This window comes from Hemitrygon akajei, chromosome 1 (genome assembly GCF_048418815.1).
Source record: "Hemitrygon akajei chromosome 1, sHemAka1.3, whole genome shotgun sequence".
In the NCBI taxonomy this organism is placed as follows: domain Eukaryota; kingdom Metazoa; phylum Chordata; class Chondrichthyes; order Myliobatiformes; family Dasyatidae; genus Hemitrygon; species Hemitrygon akajei.
The window spans coordinates 45,311,850-45,339,776 of NC_133124.1; the positions used below are offsets into that span (position 1 = coordinate 45,311,850).

Genomic DNA, 27,927 nt, shown 5'->3' on the forward strand with positions numbered 1-27,927 from the left:
ATACACACACAGTTCTTTTGCACTATTTTAATATACATATAATACTGTAATTGATTTACATACTTTTTCTTTCTATATTATCATGTATAGCATTGTGATGCTGCTGCTGTTAACAAATTTTACAACACATGCCCATGATAATAAAACTGATTCCGATTCTTAGATAATCAACGTTTTGGGCCAAAACCCTTCTTTGCCAGAAACGTCGACCACCTATTCATTTCCATAGATGCTGCCTGACCTGCTGAGTTGCTCCAGCATTTTGTGTAAGTTGCTTTGTATTTCCAACTTCTGCACACTTTCTCATATTTATCATTAACTATGTGTTTGCCATTGGAAGGTTTCAATGGTAGGTAGCTGAAGAACTACCTCTCCAAAATGCTTTCAGATTGTTTGTGTTGAAGAGACACCTGAGGAAATAGCATATGCATTTGAAGTCACCCAACCAGTAGAAAAAGGGTATAAATGTAGAGGCAGTTCAGGCTTATTAGGAGTGGCTAAACAACATCAAAAATAAAGGAAGACAAGGTGACTAGAATCTATTCTTCTGTCTTTGGTTCCTGCACTAGATAACTTGCTCATCTACATTATGGCAAGTCTTTTTAATTGATAGGAATTGTACCTGTGTTTTGGAAATCCTTCTGAGTTTAAGAAATACCCTGTGTTTTAGAAACAGTTTGTAATTGGAAATGTTTAAGATACATTTAAAACTCAATATTTTGTATCTTAAGAATGTGTGGATTCGAATGCATATCACTGTAAATAAATGAACTATTTTAAAACAAAGAAGAGAAAATCTGCAGATGCTGGAAATCCAAGTAACATACAAAATGCTGGACTCTGATGAAGAGGGCCTCAGCCCGAAACGTCAAATGTACTCTGCCATAGATACTGCCTGGCCTACCGAGTTCCTGCAGCATTTTGTGTGTTGAATTGCATTTTGTGTGTTGAATTGCATTTTGTGTGTTGAATTGCATTTTAAACCACACTGTTAGCTGGAAGTATCTTTCCCTTGGTAGGGAGGAGGGACCCACTGCTCAAATAGCTAAAACTCGCCGCGAAGTTTACACAACAACGAAGTAAACAGTCTTTGAAGATTGGGTACTTCACTATTATCTCCCTTTTGTGAAGTGCTCGTGGCTATTTATATCTGATAGGGCACAAGATCTTTGAGTTTAGAACATTCGCGGTCAGCAAACCCAATTCCATCACATTTATCCCTTGTATATAATTCTAGACATTTACTACTTTTCAAAAATTAAAGCCAGACACGTTTTTAAAATGCTATTTATGTACGTGTAGCAACTTTCAAAACGCCAGCATAAAAAAGTGTCGAGGACTAAGATTTGCTTCAAGTGTCATGTTAGCGAGATGTTAAACTTACACCATCAAAATAATAACATTAAAAAGCTTATTCAATCTAGTTTGGTATAATTATCCTGTAAGATATGGCCAGTATCCTATGCATCCATATGGAAGCGTTAGTAACATTATAGCATAACGGTGAATTTCCTTCCTCCAGGCTCCAATCTCTTACGAACAGAAATAATGTCCGAAAGGTACGCACTTGTAAGCTACTCATAAAAAAATAGCAATTAATTAAGTAGCAATAGTAAAATCTGGAAATACTTAATATTCGACGACTCCGGGCATTGATATGTATTGATTAGTCGCGGCTGTTCAGATCATTCCCTTTATTTACATGATGGCCGTTCCATTACTTTGGGCTTTCTGTGTTGAGAGGTTCGGTTCGCGCCTGTGGTTGCGACTCACAGCAGTTGGGGGAGAATTTGCTGCTAAAACACTTATTTCTGTTGGTTGCAAACGAACGAGCGTGATGAGTAAAAAAGAGGAAGATGATATTGTCCGAATTGCGAAAAAGATAGACAAAATGGTGTCGAAAAAGAACACGGTAAGTAGTTTGAGGCCATTTATCTGTCAAGGCAAGCCGGGCCTAACGCGCGCCTGACTCACAAGCAGCCGGGCGCTCCAGTGGCCGGCGCTCATCCCGTGCCGTCCCGCCCCTCTCCTCCTCTCTCCGCCCTCCTACGACCTGCCTGCCTGCCGGCCGGCCGGCCGGCCGAACATTCTGGACCCGGCAAAACGGCCCGGCGCCCATCTTTTTCCAGCCGGGGTGTCACGCATCTTCTGGCAGCGGTCAGCGGAGAGCTCCGAGCCTGGTGAATGGTGTAGTGTATCAGCTCACAACTCTCTAGCCCCCGAGACATAGAAGTTTATGGGCTTACGGGTGGATAGCGCTAAATGTAACCAACGGCATTTTGAAGTGCGGCTCATTTAATTTGCGTGTATTTTACAGCTGCAAAACGCCACGATTTTCATGTGTTTTTTATATGTACAATCTACCAAAATGACTAGGCCCGATCATCTGTAAAAGTTGTAGAACAGTTAAACAGGTGCTGTTGTAATTAGGAAACACAGTGACATGGAAGGTTAAGCATTTTTTCTCTCAAGTGCAGTGTCACTGTTTTGTGGTGGAAACAAATCGGTTACCAGCAGCAAATAATAGCACACGTTGAAAATATCAGCAATAGTTGAACACCGCTCTTGACTTTGCAAGGCAGAAGTGATGAGGAGACCTTGTTAGAAACCCAGTTGCCTGGAGATTCACTTGGGGATCTCACTACTGACTGGGCTACCTTCAAGCTTGTACCCTGACTGCAATGCCTTCAGATCTTGATATCCTGTTTCGGAATTTGCAATGCCAGGTTACCATGGTATTACAAAAATATCTGGCAGTGACTCATTTGCATTAAGGTCTCACTGTGTTGTGTGCGACCGGTGTACATCCATGAAGCATGTTGAATATGCACAGGTGATGTCAGTCCACATAAAAATAAAGGTTTTTCTATGAAATTAAATGCATGCAATTCAGATGCACCTTTGACTCTTCCAAAAGCATTCCATAATCTCCAAAATATAATGTGATCATCATGCTGGAATATTCACCAATTGTACAGATGGAATGCAGATCCAGCCAAAAATACAAGTTAGGAACAAAGCAGCCTGCTTGATTGACACCATATCCACTATCCTAAACATTCATGACCATAACCAGCAGACTGGTGCACTGTGAAGAGCCTTTTTACCCTGCACAGTGGTAAATACTTGCTAACTACTGTACTGACCTCACCTACACAAAATACCACTAGTTTTTGGTTCCCTTGTATGAAGACTTAAGGACCTGCCACTGACTTGCTGCAGATGCCTGGCACGTCACTAGAGTAGAGGCACTGTACAAAGTACAGTGCAATCACACACCAAGGTGACCTCTTACAAACATCTCCCCATTTGTAGTCTCAACCACATAGAACAAAAGCAGTAGAGTTGCCTGCACCTCCTCACTGCCAAGTTCTAGCTCTCTCAACTTGGTAATACATTGCCATTGCTGAACCTAAATTCTGATACCCCCTATATAGATAGATAGATAGATAGATACTTTATTCATCCCCATGGGGAAATTCAACTTTTTTTTCCAATGTCCTATACACTTGTTGTAGCAGGACTAATTACATACAATACTTAACTCAGTAAAAAAAAAAATATGATATGCATCTAAATCACCATCTCAAAAAGCATTAATAATAGCTTTTAAAAAGTTCTTAAGTCCTGGCGGTAGAATTGTAAAGCCTAATGGCATTGGGGAGTATTGACCTCTTCATCCTGTCTGAGGAGCATTGCATCGATAGTAACCTGTCGCTGAAACTGCTTCTCTGTCTCTGGATGGTGCTATGTAGAGGATGTTCAGAGTAATATAATGGTAATTCCTCTTGTTTACCTGTTCTACAATTCCTACAAGTGCTCATTTTGGTACATATGAAGAATATGTGGAACTACTGGCATTCTGCAACTGTAAAACCCATACACATCTAATAAACAGAATTTCAAAGTGGAGTCCATTACACGTAGCACTTTACACAACAGCATAGTCTACCTTCACCACATAAACTGTTGTGTACAAGGAAGTGACCCATCACCATTTTCTCAATGATATGGGAACAAATAATAGAGGTCAATGTTGACTACAATGTGGTTCTAATGGAAAACTTAAAGAAAAGTTTGTGTGGGTCAAAATGGGGTACTGTGTCTCTACTCTAGTGACGTGCCAAGCATCTGCAGCAAGTCAGTGCCAGGTCCTTATTCTTCATACAAGGGAACCAAAGACTAGTAGTATTTTGTGTAGATGAGGTCAGTAGTTACAAGTATTTACCTCTGTGCAGGGTAGAAAAGTTCTTTAGCAGTAATCCAGGAGCTCACAGCAAGAATGATTTCTCTGAAAAAGGCTGGAGAAACAGAGGTTATCCTCCCTATTCTATAGCAGAAGGCACAGTATTACACCTGGCTATCAGAATGAATTTGGAGGATAAGATTTTCTGACTCAGTGATGGCCAGGACCTTCTCCCTTCACACGCTTGTACCAGCGCTGGTTTGCAGGTAAGGTGCAGGTTACTATCACCTGGAGTTTCTTTATTTCTGTATAATTTTAGGCAATGGGTGATACATGGTACTGTTTTCCATGTGTGACATGGGTGGGGAGGGGGCTCTCCATGTAAACCCACTGCTATTTTTGAACTGCATTATCACTCCCTGAGCATTGAGGTGGTTTGTGAACATGGTATCATTGTATGTTTGTTATGTTGTTTTTTCTTGGGGGGGGGGGGAGTGGAATATTCTCTCCTTTTGGCTTGGCAAAATTGTATGCAAAGCCATAGCGTATCTAAGAATCTTTTAAGTTTTCAGATTGAAGTTCCTTTGCTTGAACTGATCAGGGGTGCCCTGCAGTACTCTTCAGAGAGAATTGAAATGCACAGAGATCTGTATACATGAAAACCATAGATTAATGACAATGAGATTTCTTCAGTATTGTTCAGAATTTCCTTTTGAGGTTCTGTACCTTCAACTATAAGGCTTGACTAGAATATATAAGTACAGTCGGCCCTCCTTATCCGCAAATTCTGCATGCGCGAATTCAACCAGCCGTAAATCGCGAAAACCCGGAAGTGCTCTTCCAGCACTTGTTGTTTGAGCATGTACAGACTATTTTTTCTTGTCATTATTCCCTAAACAATGCAGTATAACAACCATTTTACATAGCATTTACATTGTATTGGGTATTACAAGTAATCCAGAGATGATTTAAAGAATACGGGAGGATATGCGTGGGTTATGGATCAGGATCGAAAAAAACGGAAGTTCTCTTACTAAGTAAGTCAGAACAGGTACATCCGGTATTATTTAGCATCAGTTAGTCAAACGTTTGCCTTAGAGTATAGTAAATATTTTACTTTTTTATGCATATAAAACACTTAAGAGCGTATGTTTCAGCACCAGGCTCGGGAACAGAAATTCTCGGGACTCAGGACAGATTGTCCCCAAGCGCGCTTTCCACCATGCCAGGTTGATGTGGAGGATCAAAAACCCAAAACCCAATAATTAAACCACTGTGTTGCTTAGTAATAATTGTAGCTTTCATCGGGGCAGAGCCTTTCTCACTTTATCCTTTCGGATTGTTCCGATCGTTCACCGACGTAGCCTAACACTTTTCCAATGACCGATGGTGTTTCACCTCTTTCCGATCGCTTTATTGTTTCCACTTTATTTTCAATCATGTTCGTGATTATTTTCGTGAACAGAAACACTGCGGATTCAGATCTCTACCGCCAGGACTTAATGTCCACCACATTGAGACAGGTTAAATAAGGTCTGGGGATCCGCTGGGTCCTAAGATCCACCGCATTATGACAGGTTGAATAAGGGACTTGAGCATCCGCGAATTTTGGTATCCGCGAGGGGTCCTGGAACCAATCCCTCACAGATAAGGAGGGCCGACTGTACTGCCACTGAAACAAGTTGGTGTAACAAAGTAACAGATAGTAATGAAGGGACTGTTGCTAGTGTTTTGGTAAGAGAGATCATAAAACTGCTTAAAGAATATCCTTGAGGGATCATGTAAATAAGGAGGGGATGGTCACCAATAGTCAGCAGGAACTGGTGGAGCAGATGTGTTGAGATATTGTACGTACTTCTGAGAATAGCAGATTAGTGCTAGTTGGGGGGTTTTAAAGGCTGGGATGGGTGGAATTTGTGCAGTGCATCCAAGACAGTTTCCTCATACAATATTATATAGAGGAACCCGTGAGCAATACTGGACCTCCTCGGAATGAGGCAGTCCAAGTAACTGAAGTGGCATTTGGGGAGCACTTTTTATCCAGTGACCATGATTCTATGAATTTTAAAATGTTATGGAAAAGGATAGAACAAGTTCATGGATTAGTTCTGAACTGGGGCAGAGCCAGCTTTGAGGGTATTAGGCATCATCTTGCTGGAGTCGACAGGGTGACCTTATTTTAAAGCATTAGAACAATTGGCAAATGGGAAACTTTTGAAAAGGTCATATCAAGAGTCTCGGGCTACAGCATGTTCCTGCTAGGGTGAAGAATAGACATACCACATCATTGAACTCTAAATGAATCTCTTGACGAATATGAGAGAACAAGGTTAAGCAGGAAATCAGAAGGTCAAGAAGAGGGTATGAGATTTGGCAGGCAGGATTAACGATAATCTCAGAGTTTCTTCAATTCTATTAACAATAAACTGGTGGCTAGAGAGAGACTAGGTCCTCTTAAAGATATTTAGGAGTCACAAGAGATGACTGAGGTTAATCAAGTGAGCAAAAATATGGTGAAATTAGGCAGATGTAGTTTGAGAGGAAGTGTGAGAGTGTCCACATTAATAGAATGAATTGAAAAATCTACACAGTATGGTAGTATAATGGTTAGCATAACGCTATTGCAGCACCAATGACCTGGGTTCCACCATTGCCTGTAAGGAATTGTATTTTCTCCCTGTGATCACTTGGGTTTCCTCCGGGCGCTCCAGTTTCCTTCCACATTTAGTTGGTAATGTGGGTGTAATTGGGGGTGTGGTTTCATTGGGTTAGAAGGGCCTGTTAGCACGCTGTATCTCTTTAAAGACTGGAGAAAATCTACAGATGCTGGAAATCCGAGCAACACACACAAAATGTTGGAGGAACTCAGCAGGCCAGGCAGCATCTATGGAAAAAAGAACAGTCTATTGTTCCGGGCTGAGACCCTTCATCAGGTCTGGAGAAAAAAAGATTAGTCAGAAAGAAGGTGGGGGAGGGGAGGAAGAAACACAAGGTGATAGATGAAACTGGAAGGAGGGGTGTAGGAGTGAAGTGAAGAGCTGAGAAATTGATTGTGAAAGAAATAAAGGGCTGGAGAAGAGGGAATCTGATAGAAGAGGACAGAAGGTCACAGAAGAAAGAAAAGGAGGAGGAGCACCAGAGGGAGGTGATGGGCAGGTAAGGAGAGAAGGTGAGAGAGGGAAATGGGAATGGTGGGGGGGGGGGTGTTACTGAAAGTTCGAGAAATTGATGTTCATGCCATCAGGTTGGAGGCTACCCAGATGGAATATAAGGTGTTGCTCCTCCAACATGACTGTGGCCTCATGGCAGTAGAGGAGGCCATGGACTGACAGGTCAGGATGGGAATGGGAAGTGGAATTAAAGTGGATGGCCACTGGGAGATCTTGCTTTTTCTGGCAGAGGGAGCGTGGATGCGCAGCGAAGCAGTCTCCCAGTCTACATCGGGTCTCACCGATATACGAGAGATCACACCAGGAGTACTGATTACAGCAGATGACCCCAATAGACTCACAGGTGAAATATTGCCTCACCTGGAAGGACTGTTTGGGGCCCTGAATGGTAGTGAGGGAGGAGGTTTAGGGGCAGGTGTAGCACTTGTTCCGCTTCCAAGGGTAAGTGCCAAGAGGGAGATCAGTGGGGAGGGACAAATGATTGGCATTGACTAGAATGGACCATATTACTCTGACCCGTTTGCTGTGAATTAGACTGTGCTGTATTAATCTGCCTCTATGACTAATTGGTAGAAGTGAATTATTAAGTTGTGCGGATATACCATGCTCTACTCAAATTGTCATGGGTCGCCACTAGATCTTGGATCAGGTTCGATGCAACAGTTGTTAAGGACTCAGCCAAACAGTGGAATGAACTTAAAATGGTGAAAGAGATTGGGGGGGAGGACACAGACTAAATGGTAGAAATGTATTGGGGCTGATCTTAAAGCTATCTTGTGTTTGCTAGTTGCCTGCTCCCTGTATCATGCATTCTTGTGCAGGTTAGGGCACAGATTTTATTTGGAACCCACTTGCATTGGGGCTAGCTGGGGTAAAGAGATTAACATTGCAAGTAGTAAAGGCTGTGTCCCATGCTCAAGTTGTCAAACCAGCTGTTTAAAATGAACATCATAATCTTGTTTTGAAATATTTTTAATACCTAATGTTAAAATAGAACTACGTTAACCTAATCACATTGAAAGTTTTACCTTTTATCTAGTCTCCATATTGCTCTGTGATTCAAATGGGCTTGCTGTATTCTCACCGGGATAATTTAGCGCCAGGTTACCAATGATGGTAGCTTGTCAGTTTTTATCCACCAGCGCCTCACCCAACCCACACCCCCCCAAGTAAATACTCTTGCTTCCTGTCTGATCTTAGGCCTTAGTTACAATGGAACCTTGACTGGTGAGAAAGCAACCAAAATATTTGCTATTCAAATTGCTGGGCAATTACTGTGGCATTTGAAGAGCTGTTGATAATGCAACAATGTAGTACAATTTGAAGTAATGATAGTCACACAGTCTCAGCCATTTCAGTTTCAATTCACAGTTATGTGTGTGGTGAAGTATTATTTGATGATCTTAATTTTCTTATTTTCTCTGTCCTTCTCAATTTTGAATCATCTTGCAGTTAACCAAAGTACCATTTTTCTCTGGCTTGTGAATTTTGCAAAAAAAAATTTTGTGTGTATTGGCAGTGGCTAACTTTTCAGTAATGCATTATAAGTTGTAATGTAAACAAGGCTACTTTGGACTTCTAGCTGCTGGTATTTAAGGTCAATGCTTTCCTGAAATACATGTTGAAAGAAATTTGTTTACATTAGCTGGTCACCTAATAGGTAATGGAAGTATGAGACTTACCGGTAAATTTCTTGATAGGAATGCGTGTTACTCTTAACTCTTTTCAAAGAAAAGCAAAATACATTAGCTGATCAGCGACATTAATCACACACCCTCCTAACTAGAATGTGATGTTTAGCTTAACACTAAGCAACCTTTTTAAGGGTTTGGGTAATAATGTTTAGGAATGGTCTGGATGTGGGTATATGCGATATTAATAAATGTTTAGGTCAATAAATAACACAGTTTAAAGATTCTTTTGACCTTGGTGGGCCCAGTTATCAAGCTGTAGGACAACAAACCTTTTAATTCTAGATTGAAAAAAAATTCAATTACAAATTGGTAGATTAAAAATGGGCTTTTTAATATAAAATACATACTCTAAATAAAACATCTAATCTTTGCTGTCTCAGCTTTATTTCTTAGTTATTGTATATTCATGAAGTGATGTACACTTCATGTGTGTAGTCATTCAGATCCTTTAACATCTAACATAAAATTAAATCATTACATCTTTCAGTTTCACAGGTTAACAGTTTGAAATGTAATTTGTATTTAATAAACCTGCTCTTTGTTTAATAAAAATATGGTAGCAATCTCACTTTATCCATATTTCAGATTATATAGTTAAATTGACCACAGCAAATATTTCCGTCACATCCCAGTCCTGACTGTAACTATAAGTATTATGAGAAAAAAGGAGTAAAAGGACCTTGGAGGGAAAACTCCAGCGAACAGATAGCTCGCTTTGGAATTGAAGAGGTGTGCCTACCAAAGATATTAAAAATTAATTTAGGGTAATTGTGCATTTTTGTAGATCAGATCTAGTGAGTAGAAGTGATGTGAAGCCATTTGAGGTCATCTGGGGCTATGATCCTTGTCAGTTCTTCTTGATAATCATGTTTTGGAGAAATGTGATAAAGCAAACCACAACTAGCACGAATGAGGACTAGAAAGCATTTCTGTGTTCAGCTTAAGCTTCTGTCTGGTCCTACATAATTCAAAAATTATCGTGTAGAAGTATGATAACCTGATGTCTTAGTATGGATTGAAATCCAATCATAGAGATGTTAACATCTCTGAAATGATTTACTAACCAAGATTGTTCCCCTAAGTTTTGCTTGTACTTTAAGTTTATCGTTTTCTGACATTGGCTGTTTGATTTTGAATTTTTACCGTTTAAAAGGTTGAACATTGTTTTACAGGTTGGTGCCTTGGACTTGCTGAAAGAGCTAAAGAGCATTCCTATGACCTTGGAACTTTTACAGGTATGTTGTCTTGGGAGCAAAGTTTCAACAAAAACAAAACTTGTGAGAAGGGAACAATAATGGATGCAGGTACTACCTTTTGCCTGACTCAGTTAAATCTGCAGAGCTGTACACATTAGATGGGCACCATGGTAGCATAGCGGTTAGCACGACGCTAGTACAGCTTGAGGCATCCAAGTTTAATTCCAGCGACAGCTGTAAGGAAACTTTGTACGTCCTCCCTGCGGAAAGCCTAGGTTTTTCCCGGGTAATTTGGTTTCCTGTCACGGTCCAAAGATTATCAGGTAGGTTAATTTGTCCGTGATTACGTTGGAGGTAATTGGGATTGTCCGGAGGTTGCTCATTGTGGCTCAAAGGGCCTGAAGGGCCACTCTGCACTGTATGGCTAAAAATTAAATAAATAAAAATAAATGCTTTCCCAAACAAGAGAAAAGCTGCAGATGCTGGAAATCCGAGCAACACACGTAAAATGCTAGAGGAACTATGCAGGCCAGGCAGCATCTATGGAAAGATAAAGTACAGGTTGACATTTCAGGCCAAAATCCTTTTGGCAGGACTGGAGAAAAAAGCTGAGGGGTAGATTTAAAAGGTTGGGGGGAGGAGAGAGAGAACCACCAAATGACAGGTGAAACCTGAAGTTGAGGGTTGAAATAAAGAGCTGGTGAGATGAGGTGAAAGGGAAAAAGGGATGGGAAATGGGAGAGGGGGTTGGGGGGCATTACGGGAAGTTTGAGAAATTAATGTTCATGCCATCAGGTTGGAGGCTACCCAAACAGAATATAAGATATTGTTCCTCTAACCTAAGTATGGCCTCATCACGACAGTGGAAGAAGCCATGGATGGACGTATCGGAATGGGAAGTGGAATTAAAATGGATGAGGACAAGAGGAACCCTTGTAGGGTGGCGGGAGGATGGGTGGGAATAGACCTGTGTGAAATGGAGGAGATGCAGTTGAGGGCAGTTGTGATGATCACATTTGACATGTGAGTCTGTTGAGATCATTTACTGTGTCTGGTGCTCCCCGTGAACAGCACCTTATATTTCAACTGGGTAGCCTCCAACCTGATGGCACAAACATTGATTTCTTGAACTTCCGGTAATGTAAGCCGCCCCCCCCCCCCCCCCCACCCTTACCATTCCCCATCCCTTTTTCCCTCTCTCATCTCTCACCTTATCTTGTTGCCTGCCCATTGCCTCCCTCTGGTACTACTCCCCCTTTTCTTTCTTCCATGGCCTTCTGTCCTCTCCTACTAGATTCTCCAGCCCTGTATCTCTTTCGCCAGTCAATTTCTGAGCTCTTTACTTTATCCCCCCCCCCCCCGGTTTCACCTATCACCTTGTGTTTCTTCCTCCCCTCCCCCCAACTTCTTACTCTGACATATCTTTTTTTCTCAACTCCTGCTGAAGGGTCTCGGCCCGAAATGTTGACTGTACTCTTTTCCATAGATGCTGCCTGGCCTGCTGAGTTCTTCCAGCATTTTGTGTGTGTTGTCTAAATAAATGCTTTAGCTCTTTGCCCTAAAACTTGCATACTCTTTGTATCTTGATTTATTTCCGACCATAAAATCTTCAGCTGAGCCCTTTTTCATCTTTGCCTGCAATTACCTATTTCTGTACCATCTATCTTCTGTAACTATTCATTATTTTTGTTTTACATTTGTAATGGACTTTGCAGGGCAGTATAACAATGTTATAGTTAGCACAACCCTTCACAGAGCAAGCAATCGCCGATTGGCGTTTAATTCCTGCTATTGTCTGCCAGGAGCTTGTGCATTCTCCCCATGACAGTGTGAGTTTCCTCCCACATTCCAAAGACCTATGGTTAGGGCACTGGAAGTGTGGTGACACTGCCAGCGCCCTAACCATAATCCTAGGTCTATGTTCATTGTTGACACAAACAACGCATTTCACTATATTTTTCGATGTACATGTGACAATTAAAGCAAATCTTTCTGTGAAAGGGAAGTGCTTTGATTTTGTGAAATTATGTAAAATGTGTGATGCATTACTAGGTTTGGCAGGCTTTATACTGAGCCTCCTGGGTGTTAAATAACAAAATGCAAACTTTGAATATGTTTCCTGGTGATAGCTTGCAATTGACCAAAATGATCAAATTCATTTTTATCAGTTTCATTGCTAGTCCAGATGAATAACAATTAAGCTTCTGTAACTTGTGTCTAATTAGAAATTAGCGATCAGCATAGATGTTTCTTAATGTGAATCTTCGTGGATTGCCATGATCCAATTGTAAGGTACGCAACCAACTGTCTGTTTGCGGGGAAATTGAAGTGTACAAAGCTGCTGCCAAGTTCCTTGTATTACGTAATTTATTGATCCCAAAGGAAATTATAGTGTCACAGTAGCACTACAAGTGCACAGATATACAAATATAAGAAGAGAACCAAAAAAGGAATAAAAGATAAGTTATTTCAGTCTAACAGGAGTGGGTCATGACTTCCCTGACTTTAGGTTGACTTGTAGAGCCTAATGGCTGAGAGTAAGAATGACCACATATAGAAATCTTTGGAGCAGTGCAGCTGTCTTAGTCTATTACTGAAAGCATTTCTCTGTTCAGCCAAGGTGGCATGCAAAACATTGTCCAGAGTTGGCAGGATTTTCTAAAGGGTCCTTTGTTCTACCACAGCCTCCAGTGTGTCCGGTTTGACTCCTATATCAGAGCCAGTCTTTCTAATCGGTTCATTGAGCCTGTTGGCATCACCCGTGTTGATGCCATTGCCCCAGCACACCACCGCATAGAAGATTGTACTGGCAACAACAGACTGGTAGAAGATGTGAAGAAGAGGCCTGCATACTCCAAGGGTGTTTATTGTGTTCAATTCTGGTCACCTCATTATACGAAGGATGTGGAAGCTATGGAGAGGGTGCAGAGGAGATTTACCAGGATGTTGCATGGTTTGGAGAACAAGTCATATGAAGCAAGGTTAGCAGAGCTGGGACTTTTGTCTTTGGAGCATAGAAGAATGAGAGGGGACTTGATAGAGGTCTACGAGATTATGAAAGGCATAGATAGGGTGGATAGTCAGTACCTGTTTCCCAGGACAGCAATAGCAAACACCAGAGGGCATATGTACAAAATTAAGGGAGGGAAGTTTAGGGGAGACATCGGGGTAAGTTTTTTACTCAGAGGGTTGTGAGTGCCTGGAATGACTTGCCAGGGATGGTGGTGGAGGCTAAAACATTAGGGGTAATTAAGAGCCTCTTGGACAGGCACATGGATGAAAGAAAAATGGAGGGTTATGGGGTAGAGTGGATTTAGTACTTTTTTTAAGGATTATATGGGTCGGCGCAACATGGGCTGAAGGGCCTGTACTGTGCTGTGGTGTTCTATGGTTCTATGGTTAAGGACATCAGTCTCCTCAGGAAGTAGAGGTGACTGTGACCCTTCTTGTACACATTCTCTGTGTTGATGTTCCACTCAAGTCTGTCGTTCAGGTGAACCCCCAGGTACTTGTAGGTCCTCACCACATCCACGTCCTTGCCATCTCCTTTGTTTTACTGATGCAATTACTCTGAAAGTATAATAAATAGTATTCTTAAACTGCCTATACAGAGCTTAGGGATGTAATGAAAATAACATGAAAGGCAATATAATTCAATTATAGATAAATAATTGTGCAGATTTTGTTGTTCTCTATCCCCACATTCTAGGTCTCCTTGTTGTTCATTCTTCGGGTCTCGTTTCTGTCTTGGTTTTGTAAAATTACATAGCGGGCTGCAGCTGCTTGACTTGTACTGCATTGTGCTTTCGGGCTGGTGTAAGCAACAAAATTTCCTCTCGGGTTGGTGGCATTTACCACTGCCATCCTGGTAACGTCATGGCTGTCATTGCATCTGCTCACAGCAGCTATGACTGGGGAGTGCACTAGTATACATAGCTGTGTAAGTAAAAGGTTGTAGCGGTGTGCTACACACCGCTGAAATAACGACACGCAGTTGGTGAGTTGCAGTTGCAAAAGAGATTTATTCAAACTTCGTGGCCTCGCTTTAAAGCCTTCCTGTTCCCGCCCTCCCCGGGCGGGAATGCTGTAGGGGACGCGTATTCACAGTCCCGTCCCGCGCGTGGGCTTTTCCCCTTGCTGGTGAAGCAGACTTGGTGCCCTTTTTGGGACCGGTCTCAATGCCGGCCCGTGCCACTTTGTGAGCCGGTTCGAGTGTGCTGGGAAGTGGGTCACCACATAACCCCCCCCCAGAACCGGTGATACACCCCCCACTGTTCTCAGTCTGGGTCGGACTCTGTTTGGGAGGTCTGCCCCTGCGCCGCGGTGCCTGAATTTCGACTGGCTGCTCCAAGTCCACATGGGCCAGTTTGAGTCGGTCCACTGTGAAAACCTCCTCTCTCCCCCCAATGTCCAGCACGAATGTGGACCCGTTGTTTCTGATCACCGTAAAGGGCCCCTCGTAGGGCCGTTGTAGCGGTGTCCGGTGTCCGCCCTGTTGTACAAAAACAAACTTACAGTTTTGAAGGTCTTTGGGTACGCAGGTCGGGTTCTGCCCATGCTGTGACGTGGGTATGGGGGCCAGGTTACCAAGCCTCTTGCGTAGTCTGCCCAGGACTGCTGCGGGTTCTTCCTCTTGCCCCCTTGGGGCTGGTATGAACTCTCCTGGGATGACCAGGGGTGTGCCGTACACCAACTCGGCCGACGAGGCGTGCAGATCCTCTTTGGGCGCCATGCGGATTCCGAGCAGGACCCAGGGAAGCTCGTCCACCCAGTTAGGCCCTTTGAGGTGGGCCATGAGAGCCGACTTCAGGTGACGGTGGAAACGCTCCACTAGTCCGTTTGCCTGTGGGTGGTAGGCAGTTGTGTGGTGCAGCTGTGTCCCCAAAAGGCTGGCCATAGCTGACCACAGGCTGGAGGTGAACTGGGTGCCTCTGTCGGAGGTAATGTGGGCCGGTACACCAAAGCGAGATACCCAGGTGGCAATCAGTGCTCGGGCGCAGGATTCGGAGGTGGTGTCGGTGAGTGGGTCCGCCTCTGGCCATCTTGTGAACCAGTCCACGATAGTCAGGAGATGCCACGCTCTGCGCGACACTGGCAGGGGGCCCACAATATCCACATGAATGTGGTCCAAACGCCGGCGGGTGGGGTGGAACTGCTGCGGCAGGGCTTTGGTGTGCCGCTGCACCTTGGCTGTTTGGCAGTGCATGCACGTTTTGGCCCATTCACTGACCTGCTTGCGGAGTCCGTGCCAAACGAACCTGTTGGAGACCATCCGGACGGTTGTCCTGATGGAGGGGTGCGCTAAGTTGTGAATGGAGTTGAAAATGCGCCGCCGCCAGGCTGCCTGGACGACGGGACGGGGTTGGCCGGTGGTGACGTCACAGAGTAGGGTCCTCTCACCTGGGCCTACGGGAAAGTCCTGGAGCTGCAAACCAGAGACTGCAGTCCTGTAACTAGGGATCTCCTCGTCTGCCTGCTGCACCTCCGCCAGCGCTTCATAGTCTACCCCCTGGGACAGGGCTTGGATGTTAGGGTGGGAGAGGGCATCCTCAATGACTTTGTCCTTTCCCGAGACATGCTGGACATCCGTCGTGTATTCGGAGATGTAGGACAGATGTCGCTGCTGGCGGGACGACCAGATAGATAGATAGATAGATAGATACTTTATTCATCCCCATGGGGAAATTCAACTTTTTTCCAAACTAATTACATACAATACTTAACTCAGTAAAAAATATGATATGCATCTAAATCACTATCTCAAAAAGCATTAATAATAGCTTTTAAAAAGTTCTTAAGTCCTGGCAGTAGAATTGTAAAGCCTAATGGCATTGGGGAGTATTGACCTCTTCATCCTGTCTGAGGAGCATTGCATCGATAGTAACCTGTCGCTGAAACTGCTTCTCTGTCTCTGGATGGTGCTATGTAGAGGATGTTCAGAGTTATCCATAATTGACCGTAGCCTTCTCAGCGCCCTTCGCTCAGCTACCGATGTTAAACTCTCCAGTACTTTGCCCACGACAGAGCCCGCCTTCCTTACCAGCTTATTAAGACGTGAGGCGTCCCTCTTCTTAATGCTTCCTCCCCAACACGCCACCACAAAGAAGAGGGCGCTCTCCACAACTGACCTATAGAACATCTTCAGCATCTCACTACAGACATTGAATGACGCCAACCTTCTTAGGAAGTACAGTCGACTCTGTGCCTTCCTGCACAAGGCATCTGTGTTGGCAGTCCAGTCTAGCTTCTCGTCTAACTGTACTCCCAGATACTTGTAGGTCTTAACCTGCTCCACACATTCTCCATTAATGATCACTGGCTCCATATGAGGCCTAGATCTCCTAAAGTCCACCACCATCTCCTTGGTCTTGGTGATATTGAGAGGCAGGTAGTTTGAGTTGCACCATATCACAAAGTCCTGTATCAGTTTCCTATACTCCTCCTCCTGTCCATTCCTGACACACCCCACTATGGCCGTGTCATCAGCGAACTTCTGCACGTGGCAGGACTCCGAGTTATATTGGAAGTCTGATGTGTACAGGGTGAACAGGACCGGAGAGAGTGTGAGACCAGGGGTCGGATGCTTTCGTGAACGCAAAAATAAGCGGTTTGTGGTCTGTGAACATGGTGAAGGGCCTACCTTCTAAGAAGTACCTGAAATGCCAGATTGCCAGGTATAGCGCCAACAGTTCCTGGTCAAAAGCACTGTATTTGAGCTCAGGTGGTTGTAGGTGTTTGCTGAAAAACACCAGGGGTTGTCAGCGACCCTTGATGAGTTGTTCCAGCACTCCACCGACTGCCGTGTTAGATGCTTCCACTGTGAGGGCGGTAGGGACGTCCATTCTGGGGTGCACTAGCATCGCGGCGTTTGCCAAGGCTTCTTTGGTTTTAATGAAAGCGGCGGCGGACTCCTCGTCCCAGGTAATGTCCTTGCCCTTACCTGACATCAGGGCGAACAGGGGGCGCATGATTCGGCTGCTGAGGGGAGGAAGCAGTGGTAGAAATTCACCATACCCACGAATTCCTGAAGGCCTTTGATTGTGTTGGGTCGGGGGAAATGGGGGACCGCGTCTACCTTGGCGGACAGAGGGGTTGCCCCGTCCTTAGTAACCCTGTGGCCCAGGAAGTCGATGGTATCGAGCCGGAACTGGCATTTGGCCGGGTTGATTGTTAGGCCATATTCACTCAGTCGAGCGTAGAGTTGACGGAGGTGAGACAGATGCTCCTGACGACTACTGCTGGATATGAGGATGTCGTCCAAATAGATGAAAGCGAAGTCCAGGTCGCGTCCATTAACGGCTGGAACGTCTGCGCGGCATTCTTTAGGCCGAACGGCATGCGGAGGAACTCGAAAAGGCCGAACGGGGTGATGAGTGCCGTTTTGGGGACGTCGTCTGGATGCATCGGGATTTGATGGTATCCCCGGACGAGGTCTACCTTGGAGAAGATCTGTGCGCCGTGCAGGTTTGCTTCAAAGTCCTGAATCTGCGGCAAAGGGTAGCAGTCTGGTGTTATAGCCTCATTCAGCCTGTGGTAGTCGCCGCATGGTCTCTAGCCCCCGTTGCTTTGGGCACCATGTGCAGGGGGGAGGCCCATGGGCTGTCGGACCGCCATATGATCCCCAATTCCTCCATCCTCTTGAACTCCTCCTTCGCCAGTCGGAGCTTGTCTGGGGGAAGCCTTCGAACATGGGCGTGGAGGGGTGGTGCTTGTGTCGGGATGTGGTGCTGTACGCTGTGTCTGGGCATGGCTGCTGTGAACTGCAGTGCCAGAACCGATGGGAAATCCGCCAGGACTCTGGAGAGGTCGTTGTTGGACAGCGTGATGGAGTCTAGGTGTGGGGCCGGCAACTGGGCTTCACCCAGGGAGAACATTTGAAAGGTCTCGGCGTGGACCAGTCTCTTCCCTTGCAGGTCAACCAGTAGGCTGTGAGCCTGCAAAAAATCCGCACCCAGGAATGGTTGGGCTACGGCGGCCAGTGTGAAGTCCCATGTGAACCGGCTGGAGCCGAACTGTAGCCGCACCGTACGAGTGCCGTAGGTCCTTACTGTGCTGCCATTTGCAGCCCTCAGGGCGGGACCCAGTTCTCTGTTGAGGGTGTCGTAACTTGTCGGAGGTAAGACGCTGATCTCGGCTCCGGTGTCAACCAAAAAGCGGCGTCCCGACTGTTTGTCCCAGACATACAAGTGTCTATCCCGATGGCCAGCCGCCATAGCCATCAGTGGCGGCTGGCCCTGGTATTTCCCAGGAACTTGCAGAGTGGGCTACAGCGGCGGGCTTCTGCGCCCTACCGCTGGTGGTGGAAGCACCATTGTTCGTCGGTTTTCTCACTCCTGCCTCTGGGCTTTGTGGGCTCTGCTGCTGGGCCTGGTCTGGTCTGCTCTGCTGTTGGGCACGTGGCTTGGTGATCTGTGCGACGGACGCCCCACTCTCCTTCTTGGCTTTCCACAGCACGTCTGCCCAGGCCGCCACCTTCCGGGGGTCACTGAAATCCGCGTCGGACAGCAGCAGGCGTATGTCCTCAGACAGCTGCTCCAGGAACGCCTGCTCAAACATGAGGCAGGGCTTGTGTCCTCCGGCCAGGGACAGCATCTCGGTCATTAAAGCCGATGGCGGTCTGTCTCCCAAACCATCCAGGTGCAGTAAGCAGGCAGCTCGCTCGCGCCGTGAGAGTCCGAAAGTCCTTATGAGCAGGGCTTTGAATGCTGTGTATTTGCTGTCCTCCAGGGGTGACTGTATGAACTCCTCAACCTGGGCGGCTGTCTCCTGGTCGAGGGAGCTCACCACGTAGTAACGTGTGGCATCCGAGGTTATCTGCCGAATGTGGAATTGGGCTTCTGCGTGCTGGAACCATAGGTGAGGTCGCAGCGTCCAGAAGCTTGGCAGTTTTAACGAAACTGCATGAACAGATGCGGCGTCGTTCATCTCCGGTCCAAATATCGTTTGGGCCGTCGGGGTCACCGAATGTGGAATTGGGCTTCTGCGTGCTGGAACCATAGGTGAGGTCGCAGCGTCCAGAAGCTTGGCAGTTTTAACGAAACTGCATGAACAGATGCGGCGTCGTTCATCTCCGGTCCAAATATCGTTTGAGCCGTCGGGGTCACCAATTGCAGCGGTGTGCTACACACAGCGCTGAAATAACGACATGCAGTCGGTGAGTTGCAGTTGCAAAAGAGATTTATTCAAACTTCGCGGCCTCGCTTTAAAGCCTTCCTGTTCCCGCCCTCCCCGGGCGGGAATGCTGTAGGGGTTGCGTATTCACAGTCCCGTCCCATGCGCGGGCTTTTCCCCTTGCTGGTGAAGCAGACTTGGCGCCCTTTTTGGGACCGGCCTCAATGCCGGCCCACGCCACTTTGTGAGCCACAAGGTAACCCTTTCTCGCCCCTTATTTGGCACCTTGAGAATCTAACTTTCAGGATAGTGTAGACTGCTGAAAGTGTGTGACATTGCAGTCTCCATCAGAATGAAGGAGCTGAGTGATCTACATGCATGGCAATCACTGAAATTCTTTGCATTTTGCATAACAAGCTGCATGTGGAATAAAATACACCTATTGATGAAAGGTTATTCATGAGACCCTCATAAGGATGTGAATGCAGTTAATGGCTGTGCACTCATGCAATTTTGACAAATCCCAGTGCCCAAGGTGCTACTTTTTTTACTCACTAAAAAGTGAAATTAGTACCTTGACAACTGCTCTGGTGTAGCATTTTGGGAGACAAGCTAGAAATCTGAGCAAATACACAATTTTCAAAAATAGAATTAACTGCTCTAAGTGTTGTATAAAGTGTCTAAAATTTTTAACTTGTACCTTTTCTCTTGATTATGATAGATCATTGCAAGTATGCAAAATTAACAGGACACTTGTTAGAGGGCAAAAGTTAAGCAGTAATTGTTTCTCTTTAGACCGTTCTGCTGTCAGTGGAGATCTACACCATTGACATTTACAGCAAGTGGTACTGTGTCAAAGTTGTTAGAAAAACACGTGAGCTGTTGCCTAGAAATTCATTGGCAGTCAGTTCTTTTTAAAGTTTTACTGAAGGTTTATGCAAATTTTGCATCAGAAATTTAAAAGTGTTCTATTCAGTACCACAGTGGATTAGTATAAAGTCCTCATGAACCCAGGCAAGTTATTGATATGATTGAATATTACTTATGGAAGACAGAAATAGATCCATGTAAAACCAGATAACTTAACCCACAGTCAGCAGTGCTAATCACATTGTATAGTAGTATCAGGGCATTCTACCTTTACTTCTGAAATTCACTGGAATGAATTTAAGAGGCATAGTACAATGCACAGGCACTACTATAATGAATGAGTCTTTAGCATGACTGACTTGAGATGAAATTTCAGATGTACTTTTTTTAAAACAAGGAAATGGAATCAGTGATTTCTGGCTCCTTCCTAATGTGAGTATACCTGGCAAATGAGTCTTTGATCTGTAGTTTTTAGTTGAGCTGTATTTACAGATGATAGAACTGTGAATCTGCGTAAACTGAATTGATGCTGTTTGTGAGGCTGATCTGGAGAAGGTGAAATGGAAGTTGCTTTTCTAGTGTTTAGAAATTATAAGTAATTATTTCACTTTATTTTCCCCTTTAGTGTTGCATTAAGATTATGAGAAAGAGATGGTGAATTTTCAAACATACTTAAATAATATATTTGTTCTTGTCAATAATTAATATTGAAAATGAATGAGCAAAATTGAAAATCTATTATCCTAAGTATTCTTGTTCTCATTGAATTCTTTTCCAGCAAATTACATCTATTTTCCCACTATCTCCTGGGCTAGGTGATATTGTAAATGTTTTCCATTCATTTATTACATTGGAAGCAGTATTTAGCTTTAACTTGTTTTATTGTGTATTAACAAAGGGTTGATTCTGTACTTTAGAACAGTTGGCTGCATGTGTGTTCAAAAATATGTTGATCTCAATCGTGAATATATTTAATCTTGATAGAGAATTTCAAAATTACACCTTCCTTTGTGAAGGGATATCTCTCTGTCCTTGATGCTTTAATCTTGAGACTATCCTCTTAATTCTAGACTTTCCAACTTGAGGAACTTGCCTCTGCATCATTCATCCCATCAAATCTCTTCCAGGATCTTTTGCATCTCGCTGAGATTCCCTCTCATTATTTTAAACTGATCAGGTTCCTAATACAGAGAATTAGTATCACTGAACTACACTGCAAGACAAGTACAGTGCCTTGAAAAAGTATTCAGCCCCCAAAACTTTGTTCAAATAAATGAGTATTACAACCAGATTTTGATCGATTGAATGAAGATTTTTTATTTGTGAATCACATGCTTTTTTTTCCACAGTAGAGTTTAAAGAAACACAAAATTGTAATGCATGAAGAACTAAAAATTGAAAAACTGATGTGTCAACAGTTCAAAAGTATTCATCCCTTTTGCTCAGTACTTACTGAACTATCTCTCACAGTTATTACAATCTGTAGTCTTTTTAAGTAAATACTAGCTTTGCACAAGGTGATTGAGCAAGATTTGCCCATTGCTCTTTGTAAAATTGCTCAAGCTAATGCCAGGTTAGTTGGCGAGCAGCAGTGGACAGCAATCTTGAGGTCTTGCCACAGATGTTTGATCAGGTTATGGCAGGACCTCTGACTGGGCCACTCAAGATATAAATTTTCTTCATTTGAAGCCACTCCATGATTGCTCTGGCAGTGTGCTTTGGGTCATTGTTCTACTGAAAGATGAATTTCCTTCCAGTTTAATCTCTGGCAGAGGCTAGCAGGTTTTTATCCAGGAACACTCTGAATTTAGCAGCATTCATCTTCCCGTCAATCCTGACCATATTTTCAGTCCCTTCTGAAAAGCATCTCCAAAGCATGATGCTAAATTCCATACTTTACAGTAGGGATGATGTTACCTGCCTGATGTGCAGTATTAGATTTACGCCACTTGTCCCGCCTAGTGTTGAGGTCAGAGGGTTCCACTTTAGTCTTATTCGACCAGAAGACCATCTTCCATATCTTTACAGTATCTTCTAAGTGACACTTTACAAAGTCTTTATGAGCAAGGATATGCTTTCTTAAGCAGTATATGTGGGTGATAGATGGCGTGGGAGCTGTGTGGCCTCAGTTGTAGAGAGGACTAAGCCTCAAACTGTGGACTTGCCTGTTGCTACAGTCAAGGGGAGGAGATGGTGTTCATGCTTGGTTATGGGGTTGCATCTCCCATCAGTGCTGTCTTCACAAGGTTGTATAATGTATATGTACTTTGATAATAAATGTACTTTGAGGTTAGAACTTTGTATGTTTACTTGTTATCTTGTATATGCCAAATGTGCCTTGCGCTGTGTATGTTTTGCACTTGGCCCTGGAGAAATGCTGTTACATTGACTGTATTCAAGTATGGTTGAATGATAATTAAACTTGAACTTGAGGTCCTCCAGTCACCTTTTACTAAAAACTGGCCATTCAGAATCACTGTCATTGGTCCTTTCCTCATAAACTTCATACTGTCCATGATAACTTGGTAGCTCATCTCCTATTTTGTTGCTTCATGAAAGCAATTAACCATGTTATCGTAGCTCAGATCTTTACTACCTACTTAGGTTGTCACACTTCTTAATTGAATTTCCATCCCTTCCTCTACAATGATAAGGTCCTACTCAGTCTTAAATGAAGTACTAATTCACTATGAATTGGTCTACTCTTCCTCATACTTCCTATAACTTGTCAACCATGACATCCTCCATTTTCCAAATGAATGGGACTGCTGCTAGCCAGTACTAGTCTTGCCTGTTGGGTCCTTGTCTTCAACAATTAGCCACAACATTTTCTAAAATCTGCACACTGCTGCCCTTTTACTTCTTATCAGCACCATCTGATGGCATGGCCTCGAGCTCTGAATATGAGCTGGTAACATTCTTCCACTGATCTTTGTATTGTGTGCCTGAGTTGTCTCACATTTAGTTTTGGATTAGTCTCAGATTCCTCCAGTTCAGCATCAAGAAGATTAAAGTAATTATTTTCAGTTCTGTAAATGAAGCTCCATACCCTTTAACTCTGCTTTCATTTTGTCTATTTTCAAGCTTCTGTGGCTTTGGTTTCCATGTAACCTCAATGTGATTTTATCAGAGTTGGATTAGTTCCATCTTTGTAATGCTTCACTACTACCTCAGCCTGTTCATAGATCATAGTCTGTTCAAAGTTTTTTCAGTGAGAATGAAATTAATTGTAAATCATGGTATTTGTTTCATGTTCAAAACATCGGAACTAATTAATTTGGCAAGTAATATGCATTTATTGTTTTGCAGTCTACCAGAATTGGGATGTCTGTAAATGCTATCAGGAAGCAAAGTAAAGAAGAAGATGTCATATCTTTGGCAAAATCTCTCATTAAATCCTGGAAGAAACTCTTAGGTATTGCACTTAAACTAAACCCATTATTTTTCCATCTTGCGATGATTACTTATGGTATTATGACAATGGTCTGTTCACACAAATGGATAAGTTATGGAACTCTTTGCCAAGCACACAACAGAAGCAAATGATTAATCATTTTGTTTCTAGTGCTGTTGAAAGTTTATTTTAAAAATTCTCTAATAGAAAGTATGAGGCAGGAGTAACGATGATCCAACAAAGACACAAATGAGTTGCCACTGGCCTGCTCCTTAATCCTTTTAGAATATGCACAACCTTTCACAGAATGACTAACTGTCTTTGTCTTTTCATTTACAGTTGTATAAGTTTTGAAAATTAATTAAGGTCTTCATAGCCTTGCATGATATCATCATACTTTGCAAAGTGCTGTCTCTTTAAATCTCAAATATCTTCATTAAGTGGTTAAGGTAGCAACCTTCAAGCTTTATCTTCATAATTGTCATGGGTAGATTTGGTAGAGTTTCCTTCTGAACATTAGCCACTGCCTAGTTCATTTTGGTAAATTGCATCTTAAAATAATTTATTATTTTAAAATGGTGTTTGATTCAAGTGCTATTTTGCAGATGGACCAGCAGTTGAGAAATCCTCAGAAGATAAAAAAAAGGATTCAGTTTCCTTGGCACAAAACAGCCCAGAAGCAAAAGAGGAAAGGTATGAATCTCTTAAACATTTTAATAAGAAAATTAATGCTTTCATTGATTTTTGACGTCCATCCTCAGCTGTTTAAGTTTTAGGCATGTTAAGTAAACCTCCTGTTTGACCTGGTGCCTCATAGAAATGGAACACCTTTTCTCTTTCACGCTTTCATTTCCTTCTCTCATATCCTATCCTCCCTCATCTCTGTGCTTAATATAGTTAGTGCTTATTTTGGCAAAATAGTTCTTTTATATTAAGTCCTGAAGTGTCAACTGTACTTTTTTCCATAGATGCTGCCTGGTCTGCTGAGTTCCTCCAGTATTTTGTACGTGTTGTTTGGATTTCCAGCATCTGCATATTTTCTCTTGTTGGTGTTTTCATATCAAGTCTTCACTGATTTGAAAAATTAAAACATGGTTTACACCTTACAGACAAAATCAATGGATGAAGCACACCAAAATGAGATTCCTATGGATAAAAATAGATTAATATCAGATACAGGAATTATATATGTATAGCATATAGGATAAAGTCTTCATGTGGAAGTCATTGCAGATCCAGAGTAAATCAACCTGTTCAGATTCTAGCTCTCCTGCCCTTGCAATGTGTGCATAGAAAGCTATGCAGCAAGTTAAACACCTTCTCGAAGGATCAGATGACAGTGGCTTTCTTCAGGGTTTTTAATGAGATCTTACTTGTGAAACTGCAGAATGTTATTCAATACAGAATCTTCACACACCTTAATGTACTAATACATTTGATTCTTCTTACAATCGATGATAACCAAGGCAATACATATATGCAATACTCCATTACTATGGCATGTAAACAGTAGTGAACTCAATATCTAATAATGATAAAGACACTACTTCCTTTAAAGTATATCTTTGAAATGTTTACCAATATTAACTAAAACTTAAGAGTCACATGTATTACCGTTTCAAGGGCTAATTGTTACGTATTCGGGCAACAATAATATAGATGAGTTAGGCAAGGGGTTTTATAACAAATAACACGTTTATTAAACACTGATAACAAACCCCCTTCAAAAGTAAACAAACCCAAACAATGACCTGAAACCAGCTGCTGGCAGCTGAATCAAACAGTTCTTAATAGCGTTGCAGTCCCAAACAGTCTTTAAAGCGGTATTGAAAAGAACTCAGTTCTCTAAAACGAATTGCCGAATGAAAACAGTTCAAAGAACGATATGCCGACAGTTCAAAAGCTCACGGTACTTTTAAAAGGAGAGACTTTTTAAAGCGATGTAAATTCTCTTCCACGTCGATGTCCTTCGATTCCCAGCGTCGAACTCCCACGTCGAATTTTATTAAATATAACAGCTTAAAGTGACTGACCTTCCTTCCACAATATTCTCAATCTCCCGCTTTTTCCCGCGGAGACTATCGTGAGAATAGTAAACGAAATCCTTCCGAATGAGGATCACACAAGGTCGAAGTCAATCCATCGAAAATCGATTCTTCTCGATTTGTCTTCCAAACTTCACTCTCCATCAGCAAAGAAACCGTTGGCTCTGACCTTTTAAACTTTAGGCATTATACAAAACTTCATTTTTAACTAAACTGCGTCATCACATTAAATCACACAGTAACATGAAGTCATCTTGGCAAATCCAGCCACGAACTGCCCCACCCGACAGGGTGGGTCTTCCTTTTATACCCTGTAGAAAAAAAACCTGTCACATGACCTCTACTGGCGGGAAAATGACATCACTCCACCATTACCTCATGTCCAGTATAACTTCAACCCCAGTCACGTGACACGGGTACCACTGTCACGTGTCACAGGTACGTAACATAATAAAGAGTGGATGGAGATGGATGTCTTTTCACTGTGTACTTCAAATTGAATCAAAATTAACCTGTGCTGAAAATGATATTTTAAAAAATGGCTTACATATAGGAAGTGATGTTTATGAAAACAAACTAAGCACTTGCATTTTGTTTTCTTTTTAGTTCGGGAAGCATTTCTAGTAACTCCCATGAAGCACTCTATACTCAATCACCTTTTCAACTCAAAAGTTATCCTCAGGCTCCCTTCACCACCGACTCAGTACGGATCAAGTGCAGAGAAATGTTAACTGCTGCAATGAAAACAGATGGTAAGTTGTACTTCATTTAACTTTAAAACAAGCAAATATAAAATAAAACTTCAGCTCAATGGCTGCATTCCCATCTCTACATTCACGTCTCACTCCAGAAAATCCTAGCAAGCAGTCTTGAGCATTCTGGGTCTTGAATGCTCTCATCTAATGGGAGTAGAAAGATGCCATCTTCAAATCAAGCTGGTTCTCTTGGAAAGGGCACATGAGATGTGTATAACGTCAATGAAGGTTTGTATTCACTTAAGTAAAGGTGTTTGATATGGAAACCAGCCTAAGCATGATTTGCTGAATGTAGAAGCATTGATTCAAATGCTTTGCTGATGATACATAAATGGCTGGAAAGGCATATTGTGATGAGGACGTTGCTTCTGCATGGGTTATAGCTAGAGCAAGTGATTGGGTGAACACTTGACAGATGACAGGGTGGCATGAGCTCATCCATTTTGGTAAGAGGAATCAGATGGCAGGTTATATTCTAAATGGAAAGACACCACAAATGAGTGAAGTTTCTCGGGATGTACAGTCGGTGTTCTAGTGAATGAATCACATGTCAGCAGCACATCTAACAAGTAGTTAAGAGCACGAACAGCTTTATTACAAGTGGGTTGGAATTTATGAATACAGAGGCTTTGTTACTTTGTGTGCACATCTGAAATACTGCACCCACATTTGTCTTAAATAAAAAGATTGGGGACAGTCCAAAGGAGTTGCACCAAGCTAATTCTTGGGTTGTCCTCTCAAGAGAAGCAAGGCAATTTGGGTTTATATTTCTTGGAGTTTAGAAAAATGAGGGTGACCTTATTCTAAAATCATAAGCAGGCCCTACAAGGTAGGCATTGAGATGTTTTCACTAGCAGCAGAATCACAAAGAAGGGGACATGGCCACAAAATGAGCTCCAGTCGTTTAAAAGTTAGATATATAGGAACATCTGTCAGAAGGTAATGAAACACTGTGATTCTCTGCCCCTGAGGGTGGTGGAGGAGAGATCATTATATATATAGGTAGCAGCAGATAAATCTTTGAAAGAATGAGGAACTGGCACTAAAGAAGAGTTGAGACCAACATACATCAACTATGGTCATATTAAATGGCAGGGCAAACTTAAGGGGCCAAGTGGCTTATTCCCCTTATTTTCTTGTGTTCATGTGTTGTTAGGTAGACAAAAGGGTAAAAGTTGGAAAATATTTTGAACCTCATTGGTCTTCTATCACCAAACACCCTCCACCCATGGTCATTCATATTAAGTTAAACAGCAAGAGTAGGTTCTGCTACCAGACAGCTGCAGTGATCTGGGTTGGTTCGATCTTGACCTTTAGATCTCTGTGTGTGCCTTGTACTTTCTGTTTCCCCTAAGTGTTCTGCTCTCCTGCCACTTTCCAAAGACATGTTGGTAGGGTTAAAGGGTGACTATATTGCTCCCATGAGCATCTGAAAGAGAACAGGTTACAGGGTTATAGTTGGGGGAGTAATGGAGGAATAGAACAGATAGGTTTGCTTCAAGAGTC

The 27,927-nt window shown here is 43.0% G+C and overlaps 1 protein-coding gene across 1 annotated transcript in view; it reads left to right on the forward strand.

Moving 5' to 3' along the window:
- The first annotated feature begins 1,713 nt into the window (after positions 1-1,713).
- tcea1 (transcription elongation factor A (SII), 1) overlaps positions 1,714-27,927 on the forward strand; it is a 48,547-nt gene continuing 22,333 nt past the window's right edge. Inside the window, exons 1-5 of the mRNA XM_073042307.1 lie at positions 1,714-1,912; positions 10,223-10,285; positions 23,537-23,642; positions 24,227-24,314; positions 26,273-26,418. Of these exons, the coding sequence (XP_072898408.1) occupies positions 1,838-1,912; positions 10,223-10,285; positions 23,537-23,642; positions 24,227-24,314; positions 26,273-26,418 (478 nt within the window). The 5' untranslated portion in view covers positions 1,714-1,837. The remainder of the gene's footprint in view (positions 1,913-10,222; positions 10,286-23,536; positions 23,643-24,226; positions 24,315-26,272; positions 26,419-27,927) is intronic.